The sequence below is a fragment of the Micropterus dolomieu genome, linkage group LG22 (genome assembly GCF_021292245.1).
Source record: "Micropterus dolomieu isolate WLL.071019.BEF.003 ecotype Adirondacks linkage group LG22, ASM2129224v1, whole genome shotgun sequence".
In the NCBI taxonomy this organism is placed as follows: domain Eukaryota; kingdom Metazoa; phylum Chordata; class Actinopteri; order Centrarchiformes; family Centrarchidae; genus Micropterus; species Micropterus dolomieu.
Genome location: NC_060171.1, coordinates 2,341,770 through 2,363,443, shown reverse-complemented (window position 1 = coordinate 2,363,443; position 21,674 = coordinate 2,341,770). Strand labels below are relative to the sequence as shown.

General features: G+C 40.8%; 3 protein-coding genes across 4 annotated transcripts in view; all 3 read right to left on the bottom strand.

Moving 5' to 3' along the window:
• Positions 1-1,691: 1,691 nt before the first annotated feature.
• sycp3 (synaptonemal complex protein 3) lies at positions 1,692-8,646 on the bottom strand. Of its 2 annotated transcripts, none has more exons than XM_046038238.1 (8): positions 8,199-8,646; positions 8,034-8,112; positions 7,101-7,153; positions 6,657-6,774; positions 6,336-6,435; positions 4,051-4,149; positions 3,631-3,735; positions 1,692-1,883 (listed from the first exon to the last, which is right to left on the bottom strand). In XM_046038238.1, exons 1-8 carry the CDS (start codon positions 8,323-8,325, stop codon positions 1,830-1,832), a joined length of 735 nt encoding a protein of 244 aa, XP_045894194.1. In that variant the 5' UTR covers positions 8,326-8,646; the 3' UTR covers positions 1,692-1,829. The 2 variants fall into 2 exon arrangements, with proteins under 2 accessions (XP_045894194.1, XP_045894195.1); XM_046038239.1 differs by having other exon boundaries at positions 7,119-7,153; positions 8,199-8,642.
• A 1,849-nt stretch (positions 8,647-10,495) lies between these two features.
• On the bottom strand, positions 10,496-16,550 carry actr6 (actin related protein 6). The gene is made up of 11 exons (XM_046038237.1): positions 16,336-16,550; positions 15,541-15,658; positions 15,392-15,460; positions 15,143-15,266; positions 14,912-15,047; positions 14,774-14,830; positions 14,512-14,610; positions 12,599-12,677; positions 12,354-12,525; positions 11,992-12,130; positions 10,496-10,872 (listed from the first exon to the last, which is right to left on the bottom strand). The coding sequence occupies exons 1-11, from the start codon at positions 16,401-16,403 to the stop codon at positions 10,743-10,745; spliced, it is 1,191 nt and encodes a 396-aa protein (XP_045894193.1). The 5' UTR covers positions 16,404-16,550; the 3' UTR covers positions 10,496-10,742.
• Positions 16,551-18,972: 2,422 nt separating this feature from the next.
• The window catches only part of LOC123962218 (protein FAM3C-like), a 14,132-nt gene continuing 11,430 nt past the window's right edge, over positions 18,973-21,674 (bottom strand). Inside the window, exon 10 of the mRNA XM_046038240.1 lies at positions 18,973-20,949. Within this exon, the coding sequence (XP_045894196.1) occupies positions 20,860-20,949 (90 nt within the window). The 3' untranslated portion in view covers positions 18,973-20,859. The remainder of the gene's footprint in view (positions 20,950-21,674) is intronic.

Genomic DNA, 21,674 nt, shown 5'->3' with positions numbered 1-21,674 from the left:
CAGTAATGGTGTGGGGTGGCATTTCTTTGGGGGGCCGCACAGCCCTCCATGTGCTCGCCAGAGGTAGCCTGACTGCCATTAGGTACCGAGATGAGATCCTCAGACCCCTTGTGAGACCATATGCTGGTGCGGTTGGCCCTGGGTTCCTCCTAATGCAAGACAATGCTAGACCTCATGTGGCTGGAGTGTGTCAGCAGTTCCTGCAAGAGGAAGGCATTGATGCTATGGACCGGCCCGCCCGTTCCCCAGACCTGAATCCAACTGAGCACATCTGGGACATCATGTCTCGCTCCATCCATCAACGCCACGTTGCACCAGACTGTCCAGGAGTTGGCGGATGCTTTAGTCCACCTCATCAGGAGCACGCCCAGGCGTTGTAGGGAGGTCATATAGGCACGTGGAGGCCACACACACTACTTTTGCCTCATTTTGACTTGTTTTAAAGACATTACATCAAAGTTGGATCGGCCTGTAGTTTGGTTTTCCACTTTGATTTTGAGTGTGACTCCAAATCCAGACCTCCATGGGTTGATAGTTTTTGTGTGATTTTGTTGTCCGCACATTCAACTATGTAAAGAAAGGAGTATTTAATGAGATTATTTCATTCATTCTGATCTAGGATGTGTTATTTTTGTGTTCCCTTTATTTTTTTGAGCAGTATATATATATATAATAGATCTGTGGTGCAATCTGAAAGAGTCTTGCGGCAATAACATGACAGCTGCATGTTAGTCTTTGTAGTCGTAACACAGCAAATTATATTTGGACTAGCGAAAGAAAGAACTACAACACCAGCATGGACGTGTTTAAAATTACTTAAGACCTACAACACAAACTTCAGCGAATTTAAGACTTTTTAAGGCCTTAAATTTTGATTTCTGATCTTTTTAATACCCCGTGGGAAACCCACTGTGACTCCACTGTTAACATGATATTAACGTGTTCATCATATTTTACCTCGATTGACCTCCTAGAATCAAACTTTTTCACAGATGTGTCTGGGGCATTTAGCTCATGGACATCTTTATCAAGCAAAGAATATCTGTAAAACAAGATAATTATCAATATTGCTATTGATCAACTGACACTGGCGAACATAACCATGATATATGAATGTTTTAAGAAGGCACTTAAAAGAGTTCACTGACTCAACCGACCTGCTGTACCAGAGCCTCGTGGCCCGACTGCAAACTGTCCCCTTTAGTTTTCAGTCCAGACTCTGGAACAGAAAAAAAGACCCCTGCCCGAGGATCTGAAGGTACGTGCTGGTGCGTACAGGACTAAAAGGTTTAGAGAGAGAGGCCATGTCGAGCTTTCCAATTTGATCCACCTCTGAGCCGGGAACGTTGGTAGTAACAGAACCGGAACATGTCTGTGTGAAAAGCTAGTGACGTTACTAACACTTTGAAATAATAAAACAACGAATAAATCAGACTGGGCTGTACAAAAACAATCATTTATTTACTTCACGCTCTCTCGCCGGATGATTCCCCAGGTTCCTCAGATTTTGCTGTGTGAACATTTGATCAGCTCTTTGTCTTTGTAATGGAGATATTTATATTTCATATTTATAATCTAACTCTGAAACTTGTTGGGGGGGTTTGGAGATGTCCACTTTCCAAACTTATTCTAACGCACAACAAAACGCAGCAACATCAGCTGCTCCGTCTCACATGAACTAACAGGCAGAATTAAACAATGAATTTATATTTTTATTAAACAAGTAGAAAAAGTAACAGACATTAACTGTGTAAAAACAAAAGGCACAGCAGGTAAACGACGCCAACCTAGAGTGCATCCTCAGCTCGTTCGCCGTGGTTAGAAGCAGGCTAGAACAACATGGACTGAAGCGATTTACGGACCGTGGCCATCTCCTGCTGTTGCTGTGGAAACAAACATTGACAACATTAACGTGGAGTGCAAGAGGAAGTGACAACATGACCTTCTGACATCATATCCCCTGTTGGAGTTTCTGTGTGTGAGTGTTATGAATTACTGTTTTCACTGTATGATTCTACTGAAGGGACAGTTTCTGGGTTTTTCCTGCATAGAGAATTTTTGGCGCCTTCCAAAGACGTTTTAGCGAGTGCCAAAGGAAAATCTCCAGCGCCAAAATGATCAGAACTGAAAATAAAAGGCATTTCAAATATTATCTGAATGTGTTTTAATAGCCATTTATTAAATAACTGTTTAGCAGAACACAAACTTAAACACGTCTTGACTTCCAGCAGTCACCTCCTCTCATCCACAGCGCTCTTTTTTTTTTTTTTTTTTACACATGCAGCTGGCGCCCCCCAAAGGCCCATTCTGAGCCAGGAAAAAGTTTTAAACCTGTTTCCACACATGTTGGTGTTGAAATGACTCAAGAAGGTTTGAGTCCGTGCAGTAGAAGCTTCATTGCCGTCAAAATGACATCCACAGAAAGAGCTTCTTGTTGCCCCCCGACAGGCTCAGCCTGTTACTCCAGGTGTCTGACAACATCATGGAAAGGATCCCTACGAGGGACTCCAGGTGACCCCCTTTGTTTTTAACAGTTAGCTGAAGTCTCGCTCTGAAATCTCATTGTCAGACACCAGTGGCCAGCACAAGGAAGGGATTTCAACCTACTCAGAATTAACTCTGTGTTATCGGGCAAACTCAACGATGACAAACTCTCACCGCCTACACTGGAGTGAAACGGTACTACGACGGTTGATAAGATGATGGTTAGCTGTATGTATTTTACGGCCTCTTTTTTTATGTGTAATTTGATATTATATATGGATACAACTGCACATATGGTCCATTGTAATAGGAAAAAAAGGAGCAAGTGGAGAGGGGGAATAATCCGAGAGAAAATTTAATTTCCAAGATTAATCTACAATTAACAAACTTGAATATTCTCTGACATTACAGTCACACATTTATGAGAGAAACTTCACTTTGTAAGGCTGCAACATCAAACACACGTCTGCCGTGTATCATGCATGCACTGGAAAGTTTGCAATTGGATTCAGCAGTGAGGAAATACTCCTGAGTTTAGCCCACAATCACTATATTATCATGCAGGTTAGAGACTTCACCGTGGATTGGGCGTGTTCAGAAGAAAACACCAGAGTGGTTTAGATTTTTTATGACTTTAATTTCAGGGAATTTCTGATTTTTCTTCTTGTAAATTTCACACTTTCATGGAGGATTTTTCCCCCTCGGTTATTAACCCCGACCCTGGCTCCGTATTTTTTGGACACGTAAAATAGAATATGTGAAAACACTCAGGAGAATTCAATTATAGACTAAAGATGGGCTACATCTAAGAAACTGTCCCGTTAATTAATTAAGATCTCCTCCCTAAAATCAGGGAATAAATGCAGAGCTTGATGTGTGAACGTAAATAACTGAAAAGCAGGTTTCTTTTCAAATGTTCTTTCACATGGAGAGCGATGACTTATTTGACATGTTTTTATTATTAAATGTATGTTAATTTAGTCTTTAGCCACACACCAGTTGTCATCAACAACTCACAAGTTCCTACTTTTGTGTGTCTGTGCAACAGCTTTGATGTTTTTTCTGACTCTGTGCTGTAATAACCCAGTTTCCCCAGAGCTATCAACATCAATGTGAATCAGTCCTATCTCTACCATCTGCACTCACCGTGTCCATGAGGATCTTCTTCTGCAGGGTGGCCATCTCCTTCCTCAGCTCTTGTTGCGCCCCCTGCAGGAAAGCCTCGTGGCTGTTCTCCATGTCCTCCATGTTCTGGAGAAAATACAGAAAAAGCTTCAGTTTGACTTCTTTGTCTGAGAAAAATCGGGAGAGTCAGAGCCAAACACATCCACCTCCAGTACAGGATCCTCCTCCTTGCAGGTCTGCGATGTGTTCTACATCTAATAACTACATGTCTTCATTTTAAAAATAAACTCTACGTACACTGTCCATCCTGGCAGGAATTACACCGTTAGTTAAAAAACAGCATGAACATGTACGATGTTTCTGTCGTATGGTTTTCTGAAGACCTCCATTTCTTTCTGCAGTTGTCAGGGGAACAACATGACGTCTGAAAACAGCCCTCACCTTCACAAACTGCTCGTACAGCTCTCGGACAGTCTTCAGCTTCTGGTTCTGCACCACTCGGGCCTGCTGCAGGATTTTCTGCTGCTGTCTGAACAGATTCTACAAACAGAAGAAACAGCGTCGATGTCAAGTCAGAGCTAACTAACTCGCTCCCTCTTTTCTGAGAGATTCTTCACACTCATCAATAACAAGAAGCTGTCAGCGAGTGAACGTTGAATGTTTTTTACAATTATTCATAATAACAGATCATGAGTGTTTTAATCAATCCTTCTTTATAACATTGCATTGACACACATGCACCCCTCAGATGTCGTATCTCCTGCTACAATAAGTATTATGTAGGAAACTGTGTCGAGGTAGTTTCTCCCTTTTCACAGTTTGTTTTATCTCTTTTTAAAGGTCTATACGGTTCGATCTGACCGTCTGCCTCTTGCTTCTTGTTCTCTGCTGTGGACTGTCTCTTCCACCTGGTCATTGTTTGTCTTTATATGTCCTGTTTGTTTATTTCTTTTTACTGCGTGTCCTCATGTTTACATAGTATTTATTGTATATTTTTTGCAGCTATTTATGTTTTCGGGTGTTTAATGTTTGATGATGCTGGGAGAATTCACAGTAAGAATTTCATTGTACTGTGTGACAACTGTTTCCTGTCCACGTGACAATAAAGTCTGATTTGATTGAATTTGCACAATGATGCCACAAACTAGTAAAGAATGGGACTGACTGTTTTTTTTTCTCTGTGAAGTGAAATGACGAATGTTGTTTTTACTCCTTAATTGTTCTTTATATATTTCCTCATGATGTAATGAAGTGATTCAAAGCAAAGAAAGATGGATAAAACATGCCTATTTCTTATTTTGATGGGCAAGAGGCAGAAACATTCCTCCTGGCTGAATACCTTTTCGTTCTGTAGAGGCAGGATACGAACTGAGGCTTCAAATCAGGACACCTCTGCCCTATATTAGCTACGTTCACTCTCCTTAAAGCACGATTCAGATTTATTGCCGAGATCACATTATTGTGTAATGTGGCCTACATCAGACTGAAGTGTGAACTGTTCTCGGACTGAAAGCGACCCGCATGTGCAGAAGAAGAAAACGACATCGCAGCACGCTGTCGTACAGAAGTAACGATAGAGGCCACGGGGGTTAGCTCCGGTTAGCTCATACTTGAAAACCCTCCTGATTTTCATGAGACTTCCATTTCTCATCTCCTGGTTTCCTTCCCGGGTAACATTTTCTCCTCATTTATGACAAATGTTCACAACTTTCTGTCCTTTTCTTTACATTCATTACCGTTTCTGGCACTGTACAATGCATATGCACCACTACTCTCTCTCTCTACCGTTTCCGCTCGGACAGTAGCATGCACGTTGTGGCGGTTTTTATGTACAACAACTTTAGATATTTCTTATATAATTGGGAGCCAGCCGAGGTTAACCTGACAAAGTCGCTGCGTCAAACACTTATTCCCACCCACAAAAGGATATACGTAACACGGCATTACATACACCCTCAAAAGAAAATATGACACATTTTTTGGAAAACCTGTATAAAATCCCACACAGTCAGTCAGCGGCAGCGGCAGTCGCTCTAAAGTGACGTCAGAGTCACATGAACTCCGATCTGACTGAGGTCACATTTCAACTAAGCAGACCTGGATCTGATTTGGACCACATATAGCACTTTACCTTGATTATGATTAATGAACGATTATTTTGTTATCGTATTTTTTCCTTTATAGTCCACTTACAAGGTTTGCCCAGTAAATATGATCAACAATTAAAGGTAGGATTTAATTCACAGATATCAAAAAGTAGGGCGGTGATGGAGCAGTGGATAAAACACATGCCTTTGGTGTGAGAGACCAGGGTTCAATCCCCAACTGTGACCCAACCACCATTGTGTCCCTGATCAAGTCACTTAACTCTTAGTTGCTCCAGAGGCGTGCGACCCGAGCAATTGTAAGTCGCTTTGGATAAAAGCGTCAGATAAATGTAATGAACATAAAATACTTTATCTAAATGTTTATTGATAAAGTTATGTTGACGTGCACATAACAGAGACGGGTTCCCCCTATATTCGGTACATCGCTGCAGCTGAATGAATGACCCCTGCTACTAACTTTCACATAATCATTAATATTATATATATATAGCTTCAGACTCCGGTCTGGAAGCTGAGCACGACTTAGAGCTTAGTTAGAGGCTCTGAACTTGAATAATCATCCTGCCCCAATCAAACCTGTAGCGCTATCTAACCAATGAAGCAAGGAAGTGAACTAACATTGAGCTTCTCCTCCTGCTCCTCAGCTCGCTGGGCTTCAGCCTCCCACTGCTGCAGCGCAGAGGACACCTGCGATGAGTACTGCTGAGTCATCTTCTGCCTGCAGACACACACATTTCACACTTTACACCATTTTAAATAATCATAATCGTTTTGACCCAATGCTCATGTTCATTATGTCATAACTATCATTCATTCAATTCATTTTACGTTTAATGTATTCTGGCGTTTTAACTGTCAGTCTTTAAACATGCTGCAGATATCAATAACTGAATCAGGTTTTGTGGTTTCCCTGAAGTCTCAGGAAGGAGAAAGTCAAACCTCTGGCTGTGGTAGTTGTTCCACAGCTGCTCCAGTTTGTGTTGGCTTCCCTTCATGTAGTTCTTCGTCAGACACTCCAGACGTTTCTTCTTAGCCTGCATCACCTTACTGATATCAGCTGGAGGTAAATACCACAACAATCCATATGTTTCTGTCGCACTAAGGACAACAGCTGGATATGGTCACACTTCTTTTAATACCAATACAACATGCGAGGTTTGATGCTGATCCCACGTTTTTCTACAGTGTTTTCTAATTTAACAACATGTTAATGATAGCCTGCTAATATTTACAGGTGTTACTATTTTCTTAACAAGGACAAGGATAAAACCACCAATATTTTGGTTAAAATCAGACTAAAAACCCCACTAAACCTTCACTGTCAAGCTTTATTACTTAATTACCCTAATGTTACAGTCAGGAGAAAATCAAACAGGCACACACCTGCACAGTGCTGCTTACCTCCGAATTTCTCCAACATGGACTGTACCTCATTTCTGAAAGTGTGATAAGAGAAATGAAGCTTAAGTTAGGTTCCAATTTGCAGTTTATGATTCGGCGGGCACTGGAGAAGTTAAGGGAAACTCAGTTCCACATTAAAAGCCACTATGCCTAGTTTTTATATTTATTCATTTAGCTGACTTACAATTGCTATACATGTCAGAGGTCGCACGCCTCTGGAGCAACTAGGTTGAGTGTCTTGCACAATGGGTCACAGTGGGGAATTGAACCTGGGTCTCTCACACCAAAGGCATGTGTCTTATCCATTGTGCCACCACCCCTAGTTCCGTCCGATTTAATTATCCCAGAGAGGCTAAGATTTCTTTAAAACAGCGTTTCAGATTTGTAAACCTTTATTCTATTTGTGAAAATACAAAAAAAAAAAAGGGTATTATTTATGTTTTTTCCCCCCACATGTAGACCACATTAGACCAGCTCTAGACCATAAAACACTATGCCTAGAGCTGTCAAATCTGGACTGGATTATTCCAGAGAGTCTAACCATGTGATCTTTTAAAACACACTTTCAGACTTGTGAAACCTTTATTCTTTTTGTGAAAATACAAAAATTAGGATTGTATGTTTGTTTGTTTGTTTTTTACATATAACATTAGACTACACTGGACCAGGTCCAGATCATAATCCACGGACGTTATGCCTAGAGCTGTCAAATCTGGATAAAATTATTCCAGAGAAGCTAAATTTTCTTTAAAACACAGTCTCTGATTTGTAAAACCTTTGTTATTATTATTATAATGAAAAAAAGGACGAGTTTCCCTTAACTTTCCCCTTAACTGTCGAATGGTAACTTTAGGTTACCCAGCACGTTATTTTAGCTAAATAAAGCTGTAATAAAACGGTATTAATGTGAAATACCCGACAGCACAGCTGGCCTCCTCTTCAAAGTCAGCTGCAGGTCTCTTCTTGGCCAACTTGTCCACTATCGGAGTTTCATCTTGTGACATTGATCAGAAGTTCAAAGTTAATGTTCTTGGATTAGCGGGTATCAGAAGCTAACAGCTAACAGCTAGTTAGACTTACGTTCTCTAACATCGTCCTCTGAGCCGCTCAGCTCTTTCTTTTCATCCTCTTGAGTAAAATCAAACACTTTTTTATCTGGTTTCTCTTCTGGATGTTTCTTCTTCATCTGTCTTCTGGCTGTTGCCATTCTTCAAACAAAATCTAGCAAGACAACACAACCTGGGTATTTGCTAATGCCGGCTAATGTTACCCAGCTAACTGCTAACGTTAGCTTAGCCTTCGCTGCTAATGGCTCTCGCTATAATGCTGCTACTGTTTGACAAATCATTAACTGACTGACACAACTTAATTTTAGGTAATTATTTAAATCAAGGCCACCTCTATCCTCGAGTCCAGCGACTAATTTATTTTTTGAATCAGGCTTAAATGGTTGCAACACAAACTGAAGCTAACTTGCTAGCGCGTCGAATATCTGCTCTATTTCCCGCCACAACCACACCGAGGGGCTTCGGGTCAAAGGACCGGTGGGCCCGAGTGAGCCCGAGTAGATCCGAGGTAGAGAAAGTACCTGGATCATTTACTTCAGTAAAAGTATAGTAATATTACTGCTTTGAAAATGTTACATAATTAAAAGCTTTTTAAGTAAAAGCCTCCCCTGCGCCTGATGTACTGTTTTATATTCTATCGTTAGATTATTATTCCTAAATTAAATAGTGTTTAGTATCAGAGTACAGCTTCAGGATCAATCTGCTGATTATTTTCTACATTAATCGATTGATTGCTTGGTTTTTAAAGATTCTGCCCTCACAGTTTCCCAGAGCCCCAAGTGTCCAACCTACAGTCCAAATCTCAACGTTAATAACAAACATTAGTTATTAAAATTCATTAATAAGAAGAAACTCATCATATTTAGTGCAGCCTCTTCTACTTATGTCATTTTTGGGCATTAAACATTTTGTTCAACAATCCTGGAAGAATTGGTTTCCTCATTTGGGCCAGTATACTTTCATCATGAAACACTCTTTCCATTACTGTTTGTTCCAGCTTCAGTTTTCAGTCCAGATGTCACTAAAGGAAACCAGGAGCTCGGTATACAGTAGAAAGCGCTTAAAAAATATAAAAGAATATTCTAGGAAAAAGTTGCATAAGTTTTTTATAATTGACTAAAAACTCCAAAAACACTAATAAGGTTTATCAGAAAGTTAGTTACAGCAGGAAAATTCACGTTAGATACATAAGAAATAGTAAACAGTCGTGTTAAACCGTTTTCTTTTATCAAGATTTTACCAAAATATGTTATGACTTTTATGACTTTTTTATTTCATCCTGTAACTGACCCATAAATACTTGAACCATTAGTGACTAAACTGTCAATAGAGCTGAACTTTGGTTTAACAATTTAGGACAAAGTGATCAAAACATAAGTCTGCCGCTACTGCTAACATAAATTATCTCCACGCGCAGATGTTCTACGACAGCTTAACACTAAACTGACAAAGAAACTCAATATTATTGTATAAAAAAAAGGTGGGACTTGGCCGTGAACCTTCATCCTGTGTCGTTCTCCAAAATATATATTTTTTTTGGCCCAGTATACTTTTATATTGCTAAAGAGACTAGGGCTGAACAATTAATCACAATATGGCCTACTTCAGTTTTCAAACCACAGTAGACGTAATATTTGGTGAAGGTGCCAAAAAAACTTTTGAAATTAAATATTGTCATGCTGAATAACGATCAATCCCTCTGATATCAGTAAAAGCAGTAAAAGTAAAAATTAATCATAAATTAGATTTTTCAAAATCATTGAGCCCTAAAAGAGATAATGAAAATATTTGGAATAAACAATAATTCATCACTTTGTACGTGTGTAAAATCTGAGATCCACTGAAGCTCAGGAAGAATGCGTCTTTAAAATACTTCTGGCCATTAGAAAGAAATCCACCGCACCAAAACATCTGCAGACACACCTCCAGACGACTGAACTGAAACTGTCAACAAAATCACCTGCAGAGAAACTTCAAGACTTTTAGATCAAATCATCTGTAAGCTACTGGGGAAAAATGACTCCAGATATTTGTACCTGTAAGACGCAGCCACAGAAAAACTCTGCTCTTGTGCAACTATTATAAATAAAATAAAAAGAGTTTCAACCAATTTGCTTCAGACCAGATTACTTAATGTTTCTTGTAGATTTCTGAAAGTGAATCTGAAGAACATCTTTTAAAAAAAGGCAGATAAAAAACAGCATGCGGCCAAAAACAAGAGATGAGACAACTGTAATTTAAAAAAGGTTAATGAGCGTTGAAATATATTTTTTGCATTAATTAACTCCTACTCATGAATTACAAGCAGCCTTAAGATGCAGTTTCATAATTTACCAACAACAAAACTTTTTTTGACTGGTCGGCACAGACACACTTGAAAACAGACTGAAATAAAATAAAACTGCTGTAGAAAAACATTTTGTTTCTGATTTTATGTGTTTGAATCTCCTTTAATTGAATCAGAATTTAGCTGGCAGGGGGGTTTTTTCTGCTCACACCTCAGATGCAGGTTTGTTTTCATGTCGATGATGAAGCAGAATAATCTTTTAACTTTCAGTCAGATATCAAACTTTTCTTCACAAATAAAATGTCCGTTCTCTTCGTAGTCCTCTCGTGTCACCACCATCTCGTCGTAGTCTGGGTTGTGGGACAGCAGCTTCCCTCCTTCCCATGAATAACAGATCGGACTGCGGGACAAGACGGGGAAAGCAGAAATGTTAATATCACGTATATTATATAAGTCAAACAGGACTAAGCTGAGATATTATCTTATATCCTTCCCGCAGACAAAACTGTGTGCGCAGTGCCTAGAAGACGGCTGTGGGAAAGAATCAGACTGAAGCTCAGGTCAGATTTATGGTGGAGTCCTGCTGCAGATTTACAGTTTAGATGATGCATCATGCTTTAATTATCTTCCACACAGTAACCGTTTTCATTGGTTGATTTACTTTGTGAAAAAAAGGGACGGTGGTCACAGAAACTGGAGTGACGTCCCGGTAACTTCTAGTTTGCCTGGCTGCAGTTTTCTGAGTCAGGCGGCCGCAGTTGCTTTGCTCCGGCTGCACCGAGAGGGAACCACCTTTTGCCTGATCCTGCGACATCAGCCGTTGCTCTAGGCTCACGCGCTCTACGGAAAGGAGAACATGTCCGACTTGACGGACAGTAGTCTGCAGCTTGTGTTTGACCATCAGGTCAGTAAAAAGTTGGTCACAGTCATCTCAAACACACCTTTTGTCAGATGTGAAAAGGGGAAGAGTCTCTCTCCTTGAAAGTCCTCCACAGATTTATCACCAACTCTGTCAGCGCCACAATGAACAGGTTTTAAAAACAAGGATGGAAATCAATGCAGCAGAACCAGATTAACCAATTAACTCAAAACCTGCCGCTTACATTACCCACAATGCAGCTCTCCCTCAGTGTCGTGTGAGAGATTGTGGTGTGATACTAGTAGCAGCTCATGTAGCCAGCAGCCTGCCGTGGAGATGACCAGCAGCTGCAGACGGCTGCTGACCTTCTTTCTAACTTTTCAAACTTGTAGTCTTCAGCAGACACCGACTCAACTGACGTCACCTGAGGACACTGATCAGACGTCACACGGCTCCCTCTGCGACCCTCAAGGTGCCAGACTACTTTAAAGATATGTGCAGGAGAACTCCAACACCTGGAGGCACACTGAGGTGGAAAATCTGCAACGATCCCCTTTAACATGCCTCGTGTTAAAGGTGTCAGATGTTGGGCAGCTGCAGTGCAGCTTCCTTTGTGCGCAGGAAGTTATGACGTACAGCTATAAACCAGGCTGAACTTACTTTGCAGGCTGTAGGACTGACACGGGGAGGTGGGCGGGGGTGAGTGATCGCAGCTCTGCCTCCAGTCGCTCTCTGAAGCCGGGGAACAAAATGTTTCCTCCAGTCAGGACGATGTTCTGGTAGAAGTGTGGCTGCATGTCTGCAGGCAGAAAACAGACAGACGTGTTATTTCCACCGCTGTACCGGTGAAAATGTAAACTAAAGGTGGACAGACAGGAGATACATCAGCTGTTATTTATTTGGAGATTAAGAAAACACATTTTACACAGAACAGCAGCGTTTGATAAAAGTTTCCTTCTGTAATTATTACATGTGAGTGAGACCTCTTTAAGATCACAGCTGTTAAAAGCGTGTGGTCTGACCTTCTGGCAGGGACTGGATGGAGTGCACGATGGCCTCTGGGATGCCCATCTCCTGAATGCCGATGTCTGACGGGTGGAAGAGCATCTCAGGAACCGCAAAGCGCTCGTTAGCCAACCTCAAGATCTGCTCTCCTGTCTTGTACTTTCCACTTAAGACCATCTCTTCTCGTGGCTGGTGGACAGAAAGACCAGTGAGGACGGCGGCACAGACACACGTTTCCCTCTGTAAAAAAAGGTTTTCTCACCTTGCAGAAGCCTTTTTTGATGGAGCTGAAATCTGGAAGAACATAATCCCTCATCACAGAGTTTTCTTCCCCCTTCATCCTGATAACACACCACACACAAAAAAACTGTCAATCACTTCATCAGCGACTCACTGGTGAAACACTGGAACACGGAGCTGCAGCTGAGTGAAGGTGGCTGTGAGAACAGAGAACTTTTGATTCATTTGAATCAAGAACGAATCAGCACTTAATTTTTCTATTCAGATATTTATTTTGTTGAGGAAAAAGGGACTGCATATATTTTTTTAAAGACTTTATCTTAATTGTTTTGAATGTTCTTCCTCAGATTTGTTAAGTGATCCACTGTTTGGCAAGTGTTTGTCATGTTCTGACCATAAAGACAAGTTTAGAACCACAATTAACAATCTGGTTTCTTCAAAAAGCAAAAATCAGCCTGTTGACTTGAAAGACAGTTTGACAGTGACATTTATCAGGATGAGATTTTTGGCCATATCACCCACCTCTAGTCCCAGTTAGCCTCCTGAAAACATGTCAGTACTTTTCTTGCTAAGTACTGAATTTGAGAAACCAGGTGAAGTTAGTTTCACGGCTGTTTCCAAGCCTGGATTTCTCCCAGTTCTGTTGGAGAGCTGATTCAGTTTGATCACCTGAAAATCACCAAAGGTGACGACGAACGTCTGTCCAACGTCCAAGTTAGGGAGAAGGGTTGGGTATCGTTTAAAATTTTATGATACCAGAACCAAAACCAGTACCCTTGAAGTGATACCGATAGCAGCAGAGTACTAAATTCCAAACCTTGCATAAAACTCCACCTGTTGAAGCCACAGTAGTCGAATGGCAACCTGTTATTTTTATTGTTGTTATGGACAAACAAGGTGATCCATTTTATTTATTTCTTGTTTCAAATAACTGTTACATAAAAGTTTTGGGAAACTATCAGATCCTCATCCTGATTAGGTCGTCCTCACTGGTAGTATTTTTGCATTTGAATGAGAGGAGGAGAGAAATAGTTTAGTGACTAAATAAGTTGTGGGAAACAAATTTAAGGAAAGTTTTTGATACGTGTTGAAAGTGAACAACAGAAAAATATTTTGTTAACTTTCGATCAATAAACTGAGTTGAAAGATCTCCGAGTGATTTTTCCTTTAGTGGTGAGTCGCAAAACCTCCGAAAAGACGACAGTGACAATAAAACGAGAAAGAAGTCTGTTTAAACAAGTCACTAAACTACAGCAAAGACTCAAACAGAGGAAAGAGAATCTGCACGTCCAGCCGATCAAACCAGCTCCACCTGAAGCAGCCGGAGGCTCCGTCAGGAACATCAGCTGATCGCTGCTGCGCCACACCTGGACATCCTCTCACAGTTTCACAGCTGTTAGTTGTTAATATTACATGTTTTCATTAAATGAACGTATGTTGAAGTAGATGGGATTTATTGTTTTGTTTTTGACCGTGGTATTAGTATGGGCTCCTACATTACTGGTTTGGTGACGTCCTGGACATGCTAAACACAGTTAGATTCTGCACAATTCATTGTTTAAATCAGTTTGTTTTACAGACACAATGAGCACCAAAGTGTAATTTATTTAAAATTAATAAAGGCATTAAGGAATTAAAGGCCTGTCCTGTATATAGCCAGGGGGAGTTCAGTGAGTTAAGTCAACTAAAGCCGGGCTGTGAACTGTTTTACAGAAATTAAAGTTGATTGACACTTTTTTGTCCAAATGAAACAAACCAGATGTAAAGTGTTAATTAGGGAGCTTTAGAGGAGCTGGTAGGTGGATTGTTTTGCCTTTGGACAGAGGATGAGGACAGAAGTCTAATCTGACCTAACAGACTGATTCAGCGACGGACATCTGATCCACAGAACCGCATCTGCTCTGCGGAGTGTTTCTGTGGTGTATCTGGGCTTACTGTGCCATTTCCATGTCCTTGTAAAACTGCTGGGAGACGTAGCAGACATCTTCTTTCACTTGGTTGATTACATGAGTTTCATCCATGACATGTAGCTGGCTGCGAGGAGGAGAGAGAGAGAGATTATTCTGAACCACGTCTCAGGTTTAAGTATCCTCCGTTTTACCAGAGGAGATAATAACTCGTACTGCTAGAAAGAGCAAAGGTTTTTACCAAACCAAACAACAAGCTAGCAGAGCAGAGGAGAGCGAGGTGAACGTACCGATACGAAATGATCTCCTTCAGGTGATTGGTCAGCAGCTTCCCTCCAACATTGATCCTGGAAGGCAGAATAAACCAACAGCTCATCAGCACGTTGTTGTTGTTGTTCTTACTGTTAATGCTGCTGCAGTCCTCTGACCTGCGGATCCCCTCCTTCAGTTTCTTGCTGCGGCAGTAGGGGGCGATGTGGGTGAAGGAGAATCCGCTGTCCACCACCAAACAGCACAGCTCAGAAGGTTTAGTGCTGAAGTAGTGATGAGCGCTGAGAGAACTCGCTAGAGAAAACACATTCAGACCGACTTCACTGTCAGATTCTAGAAGAAGACGTACAGAAGATAACCACAACTTAAAGTCTGACTCTAAGTCTCACCGTTTATTCTGAGAGCCGACTGGAACTGGTACTCCTCAAACAGGATCTCATTCATCGACTCCTGAATGGAGGTGAAGTTGAAGTACGGCTCTGTGATGATGACGCTGGTGTCTGCGAAATCCACCTGGACCCAGAACACACAGACGGGATGAAATCAGATCAGATTAGCAGAGAGCGTGAAACAGAACAAACCAAAGCACCTTTCGTAAAGAAAAGACATTGTGGACAAAAATGAAGCAAACTCTAAACCTTGAACATCTCCTTTCCAAACAGATGATCCCACACTTTCCTCTGGACGTCCCAGTTGACCAGATAACCCTGAAGACAAAGAACAGTACAGCCAGTGAGAGAGGATCTCTGTAAGGCTGCAGACTCCGCACGTGGTTTCACTCTCTCACCTTCTGGAAGGGGAGGATGTAAAAGAGACCTGAAGGGTCTTTGATCTCATCCAGCTGATTGGCTGTGAAGGTTTTTAATCTGGACGTCTTGGAGCGAAACTGGCAATTTGGGATGACGCTGAGGGAGAAAGAGAGAAACGAAGGATGTCACACTGAGACTTCGGGATCTGAGCTGAGCGGCAGTAAATACACTTCAGGCGCTCTGCTGCCTTTATTATCAAGCAAGCAATAACATTTAAATACAAGTGTCAGTGACACAAAAGGATCTTACAGGGGAAAAGATCACATTTAGTGCCTCATCATAGAGCTCCTACTGTGATACCAAGCATCAGTGTTTCAGTTGATGATAAATTACAGCTTTTAACTGATTACATCCAACGTAAACCTAACTGAGCACCAGGAGGAACATACGCTCAAAATAATCTTCAGCACTTTTTATTTAAAAGGAAAAAACTACCACTGACTACTTTTTTTTTTTTTTTTCCCATTTTACGTTAGCCAAATTGACTTTAAGGTGAAAATAAAATGTGTTTAATAAACACGCTCAGACTTCTGATGTTGTATGACACGGTGTATTAAACATCACTTGGTGTGTTCATTATGTGCCGAATTTCAGTTTGAGCCCTGAAGCTTCACACTCGTCCTCAGTCATGTTCTGCATCGCCGGTTTGTTTATTAAAACTCACTGAAAACATTAAACCGGCCGCTTTTTGAACGGAGTTCGGTTTCATCCGAACCAGGGCGCTGTTTATCATCATTAGCTTTACCGTTAGCTCACGTGCTAACTGAACTTACCTGACTTTCTCCTGACTGTATCCTATTTTCGCCGTATAGGCTCCGTTATCCAGAACTAACGTGGCCATTTCAGATCCGGTACTGACAAACCGAGTCAAACCGAATCCACAGTGAATGAAACAGAACACATTTCTACACTTTTACTGACACACGGCGCCGCCATTAACACTTTATTTACTCCTTCCGCCAATCAGCTTGTTCTTATTTTCTGTTTCCGGCTGGCATGACGCTGAGGGCAGCCAATCAGGTCTCCGCCTCCTTCGCTTTATGGTCATTGGCCGTTGGTATAGCCAATCAGACACGATGTTTAAGGCCCTTCTACAAACATGTTCGGGCAGAAACAAGCCTCAGCTTTCCTCCGCAAGATCTGCTGAACTGACATGGAAATCAGTGAAAAACCAGCAACAACTTGATTTAAAACTCGATTTTAACTCAGCAAATTCTAAATACATGAAATTCTAAATCCATGGAAGTGACGTGATTTTTTTACAGTTTGTACTGGGGTTATAAACTGTACGTCATAAATAACAGTAAACGAGTAAATAAAGATCAATTTAATATTATAGCAGCTGCAACTGTTTATTATTTTCATTATCAGAAAATCTGCATTTTATTTTCTGTTAAAATTTTGTCTTTAATATTAGTTAAAAGGGATTTTACTGGAGGCTCACGGTTTTTACCATTAAAGCAAAACTGTAATATAAGGTGACCAGAGAGGAGTAACTTCATACACTTTCAACATGAAGTTTCACATTAAATTAAATTAAATTTACAAAGTTGACAATGCAAAGTATAAGGAAACCTTTGTGATAAAATGTTCAGTGACGTGCACCCACACCCAGCCCTCACCGCCGCACTCACAGTAAACATGAAGTTGAGACATCATCATACATGGTAATAAGATAAGAAACCTTTATTGATCCTCAGAGGAGAGATTCAGGTGTTGCAGCAGCACAAAGACAGATATAAGTCCAGATAAACAGAGAGACTAAAAAATAGATAATTAGAAGTTTATGAAATAAAAATAGAAACTATACCAAAGACCAGTGTTGTACTTAAACTAACATTGCCGTATACGGTCTCTGATGTGATTAATAATATGACATCTACTATATGTAGATTAAGACAACAACACTTTGGTTTATTTTTCATGAAACAGGTCCAGCAGCGGAAACAGCTTTCTGTGCGGTGAAATGACTGAAATCCCTGTTAAATCATCTGTTAGAAGTGGGAGGAGGTTCAGAGAGTGCAGTCTGAAGATAGAATAATAATAATAATAATCTTTATTTGTAGAGCACTTTTCAAAAACAAGTTACAAAGTGCTTTAACAAGTGTAAAGACAATAATACCCAAGAGACAATAATACAAAAACAATAGAAAAGAAGACCTTGAGGCGTCTCACTACTTTCAGATTTGCTTGTTGGTGCTTCGTTCTGACTGGAGTTTGGTTCTTAGAGACATGACAGTTTAATACAGCTGGGCGATGCGGCCAAAAATGTTATCACGATAATAAATTTCACATCAAATCGGTATCGATAATTATCAGGATAAATGTCAAATCATTATTTCTTTCAGGTTTAAAGGCTGATTTTTGCTTCTGAGTGAAAGTTAATGCGGTTTTAAACTTTTACTTTGTGGTCAGAACATATATGTTTAACAAATATGCACGAGGAAAATTAAGTAAAATCGGTTTTCCACAACAAGATTAAGATCTTAGTAGGAACATTAAGTGCTGATTCATTTGTGATTCAAATGAATAAAATCAAAAATTTATTGGACATTTGTTATTGAGGAAAATTATATTGAGATAATTATCACTATTGTTTTATTGCTCAGCCCTACAGGCCGTCTCTCTGTCCTTGGCAGTGAGATTATCAGCTGTTATCAAGCTGACGCTTGGAACCACAACTGTAATAAATCCACTAATTTGAGACGACTGAGTCTGAACAGAGAGTGTTTTTATTCATCTGAGCGTGAACAGGAACCATGAGGAGGATGTGATGAACAGAAGTCAGGCATGAACGTGTTTGTTCAGGTGACAGTCCGGGTGTGTTGCCAGGGACGGGTGTTTGACGTCACAACCCGAGCTGCAAACGTCCCGTACATACAGGGAGGAAGATTTACTGGCGTTGAAAGAGTGAGACCCAAATCTGAGAGGAGGGTAACTTCACAGACTTTTTGGAGCTGAACACGATTGAGCCTCATGGAGTTACTGAAACACGGGGTTTCACTTCTTTCTGTGACAATGATCCTTCAGCCGTACTTATGTGAAATGATGCAATTCTTGTGACTCACTTTTGTTTTTCTAGATTTATCATGTTTATGACTTTTGAATTAGAGAATTATGTGTAACACGTTTCTGTTTCCACTTGAAAAAAACAAAAAAAAGCAAGAGAAAAGATGCAGACTGGGATTACGGGTCATGTGATTTAGACACTACCTATTTAACACACCTGGCTGTGAGTGCAGAGTAAAGTACTCACAGTAAAGTAAAACTCTGTGTCCATCTTATTTTACAGACTCTTTATTCCCGTGTATCTCTCTTCCTCTTGCCAGGCTGTGGTTGAATATATGATTTTTTGTTCCTAACTAACTTGCCTGATTAAACAAAAGTTTAATAAAAAATGTAAAGAAGTAATCATTTTAGATTTTTTATTGTTAAATCCTGCGACCTGACTGCTGAGCTCTGCAAAGGTGTCTTTCTTGTTTATTAGTACAAACACGCTCATCTGGAAGATGTCTGAGGTTCTGTGGACAGAACATGAAACAACGAGCACGTTCTTCTTTTTTTACATGTTTCAAAGTACTCAAGTCCTGTACTTAAGTAAAAGTACAGAAGTATAATCATTAAAAGTATTCCCACACTGAACCTTTAAGAGTTAATCCTGAATTTAACATCCACGCTGGAGATAAAGAGCAGCTCCGGGTCCAGACACACATCATAGAAATACTGTTCTGTTTTATTTCCTTCAAGCTTTACTCGCTGATTACCAAACTGCTAACAGTGAAAATGCTTCACTTTTAGTTCAAAGTAATTTATCAAATCACACACATTCTAAGATGTGTTGATTTTATTATTATATTATTAATCAGAAGCTGCCTGCGGAGTTTAGATCAGTACGGTGGCCCAGAGAGCTCATCTTCACCTGTTTGACAACACTTGCAGCAAAGTGAGAAAACACAACGTAAACACAGGAATAAAGTCTCCTTTTTCTTCAGTGAACCTCGACTCGTTATTTAGACATTAATACATTATAAAAATAAGGGTTATTGACAGGAACTCAATATTTAAGGAAAAGAAAATGTTAACGGCAGTAAAAAGAAGAAGCCGTCTGCTCTGTGCGGTTTTCCAGCTGTGGCGACTTCCTGACAGCAGATTTAAACACGTGTGCCTTCAGGAGCAGAGACAGAACCACTGAAAGCAGCAGAGGACAAATTCCTGCAGAGGATCGTGAACATCCAGGAGTTGGGACGTCGCTGCAGGGACGCTGTTCTCCTGAATGATTCGGTTCTTGTTGGCTGCAGCTGAAACGAGCCGTGTCTGCTTTTACAATGTAGTTCTCAGGGTATGTTCACGATTATTCCATCCATAAGTGACACAATGACAGAGTGTGTGATTATTTAGGTCATAGGTTTCATACACTTTCTGTTATAAAACATCTAAAAGCAAAAATACAATCAGATGGAGGTCCGGGGTCTAATTTGTGTCAGTTCGGGGGTCCTTGATGTGAATGTACAACGTCTGTAGGGAAGTTTGACTCTAATGTTTTCCAGAACCTCAGGCTCCATCCACATTCCTGCTTTCATACACTAAACTGAGACCATCTCCGTCCACACCGGCCCATCAGAACTGATCTCCGTCTGTTTTAAAACGACTGAAAACGCACATCATGTGACCGTTCACATACACTGAGCATGTGCGTGTACGTTTAAACAGGAAGCAGATTGTCTACGCCGCTACTGACAGAGTTTTAGAAATCACTGCTGCTCTTCATTCGTCTGTAGCAGAACTTTCTTCTGTAGGTGCGCAGTAGACAATCCGCTTCCTGTTTACACCGGCACGCACACGCCCAGTGTACGTGAGCGGTCACGTGATGTGCGTTTTCAGTCGTTTTCTTATAGACAGAGATCAAATCTGATACGCAGCTGAAACGCTGTTGTGGACGGAGATTGTTTTTGTTTTAAAACTCCATTTTAAAAAGAAGACACAGCAGTGTGGCTGTAGCCTGAGAGTCCCTGAGTTCTTCTGTATGATTCTGTCATTGTTCAGGTCACCATCGAACGTTCGCCCGAGGAGGAAGGAGTGTAGAGAGAGAACGGGTGGATTCTCTGTATTTACCTGTACTGACGCAGTACCTCCTCAGGTCAAACAGATATCAGTTTACACACCAGGCTTTGGTTCATACCGTCAAACGTTTACTGAGTCTCGTGTTCTTATAGAACAAACACGTTCGGGTTCTCCGGCTTCTTGTTCCTGCAGTTGGCTGTAAAAGTTGAAACGTTCCTTCGGGCTGAGGCGGCGGGTCAGTTCAGGTATTTGGGGATGCATCCTTGCAGGTCGATAATCTCGGGCCAGTTCTGGTATTTGTTCTTAGCGTTGTCGTTCTTTATGAGCTGGAACAGAAACACGGCTCAGATTCAACATCAACAGGAAGCCAGAAACTGCAACGCTTCGTCCATTAATTGATCAGTTAAAGAACGTTTGTAGATCTGATGCTGTTATTTGTCGGTCATACGTCGCCTCAGGCTCTGGAACATTTAGTAACCACACAATCAATTTATTGTCAAATTAATCAATAATGAAAATAATTGTTTGATGGAGCTGAAGGAATAGTCCAACATATAGTGAATCCTCTTCTTCTTCCTCTCTGAGAGTCAGATGTTCAGATCGATGCCACTCTCACGTCTGTACACTAAATACGAAGCTACACTCAGCAGCTGGTTAGCTTAGCTTAGCATAAAGGCTGGAAATAGGGGGGAACAGCTAGCCTGGCTCTTTACAAAGGGAACCCAATCCACATACCAGCTCCTCTAAAAGCTCATTGATCAACACGTTACATCTGCTTCGTTTCATCTGGGCAAACAGTGTAAAGATGATATTTTACTGTTTTCTTTACAGACTAACCAGGCTAGCTGTTAGCCTGTTTCCAGTCTTTATGCTAAGCTAGCTGTTAGCCTGTTTCCAGTCTATATGCTAAGCTAGCTGTTAGCCTGTTTCCAGTCTTTATGCTAAGATAGCCGTTTCCCCCCGTTTCCAGTCTTTATGGTAAGCTAGCTGTTAGCCTGTTACCAGTCTTTATGCTAAGCTAGCTGATCCCCCCCAGTCTTTATGCTAAGCT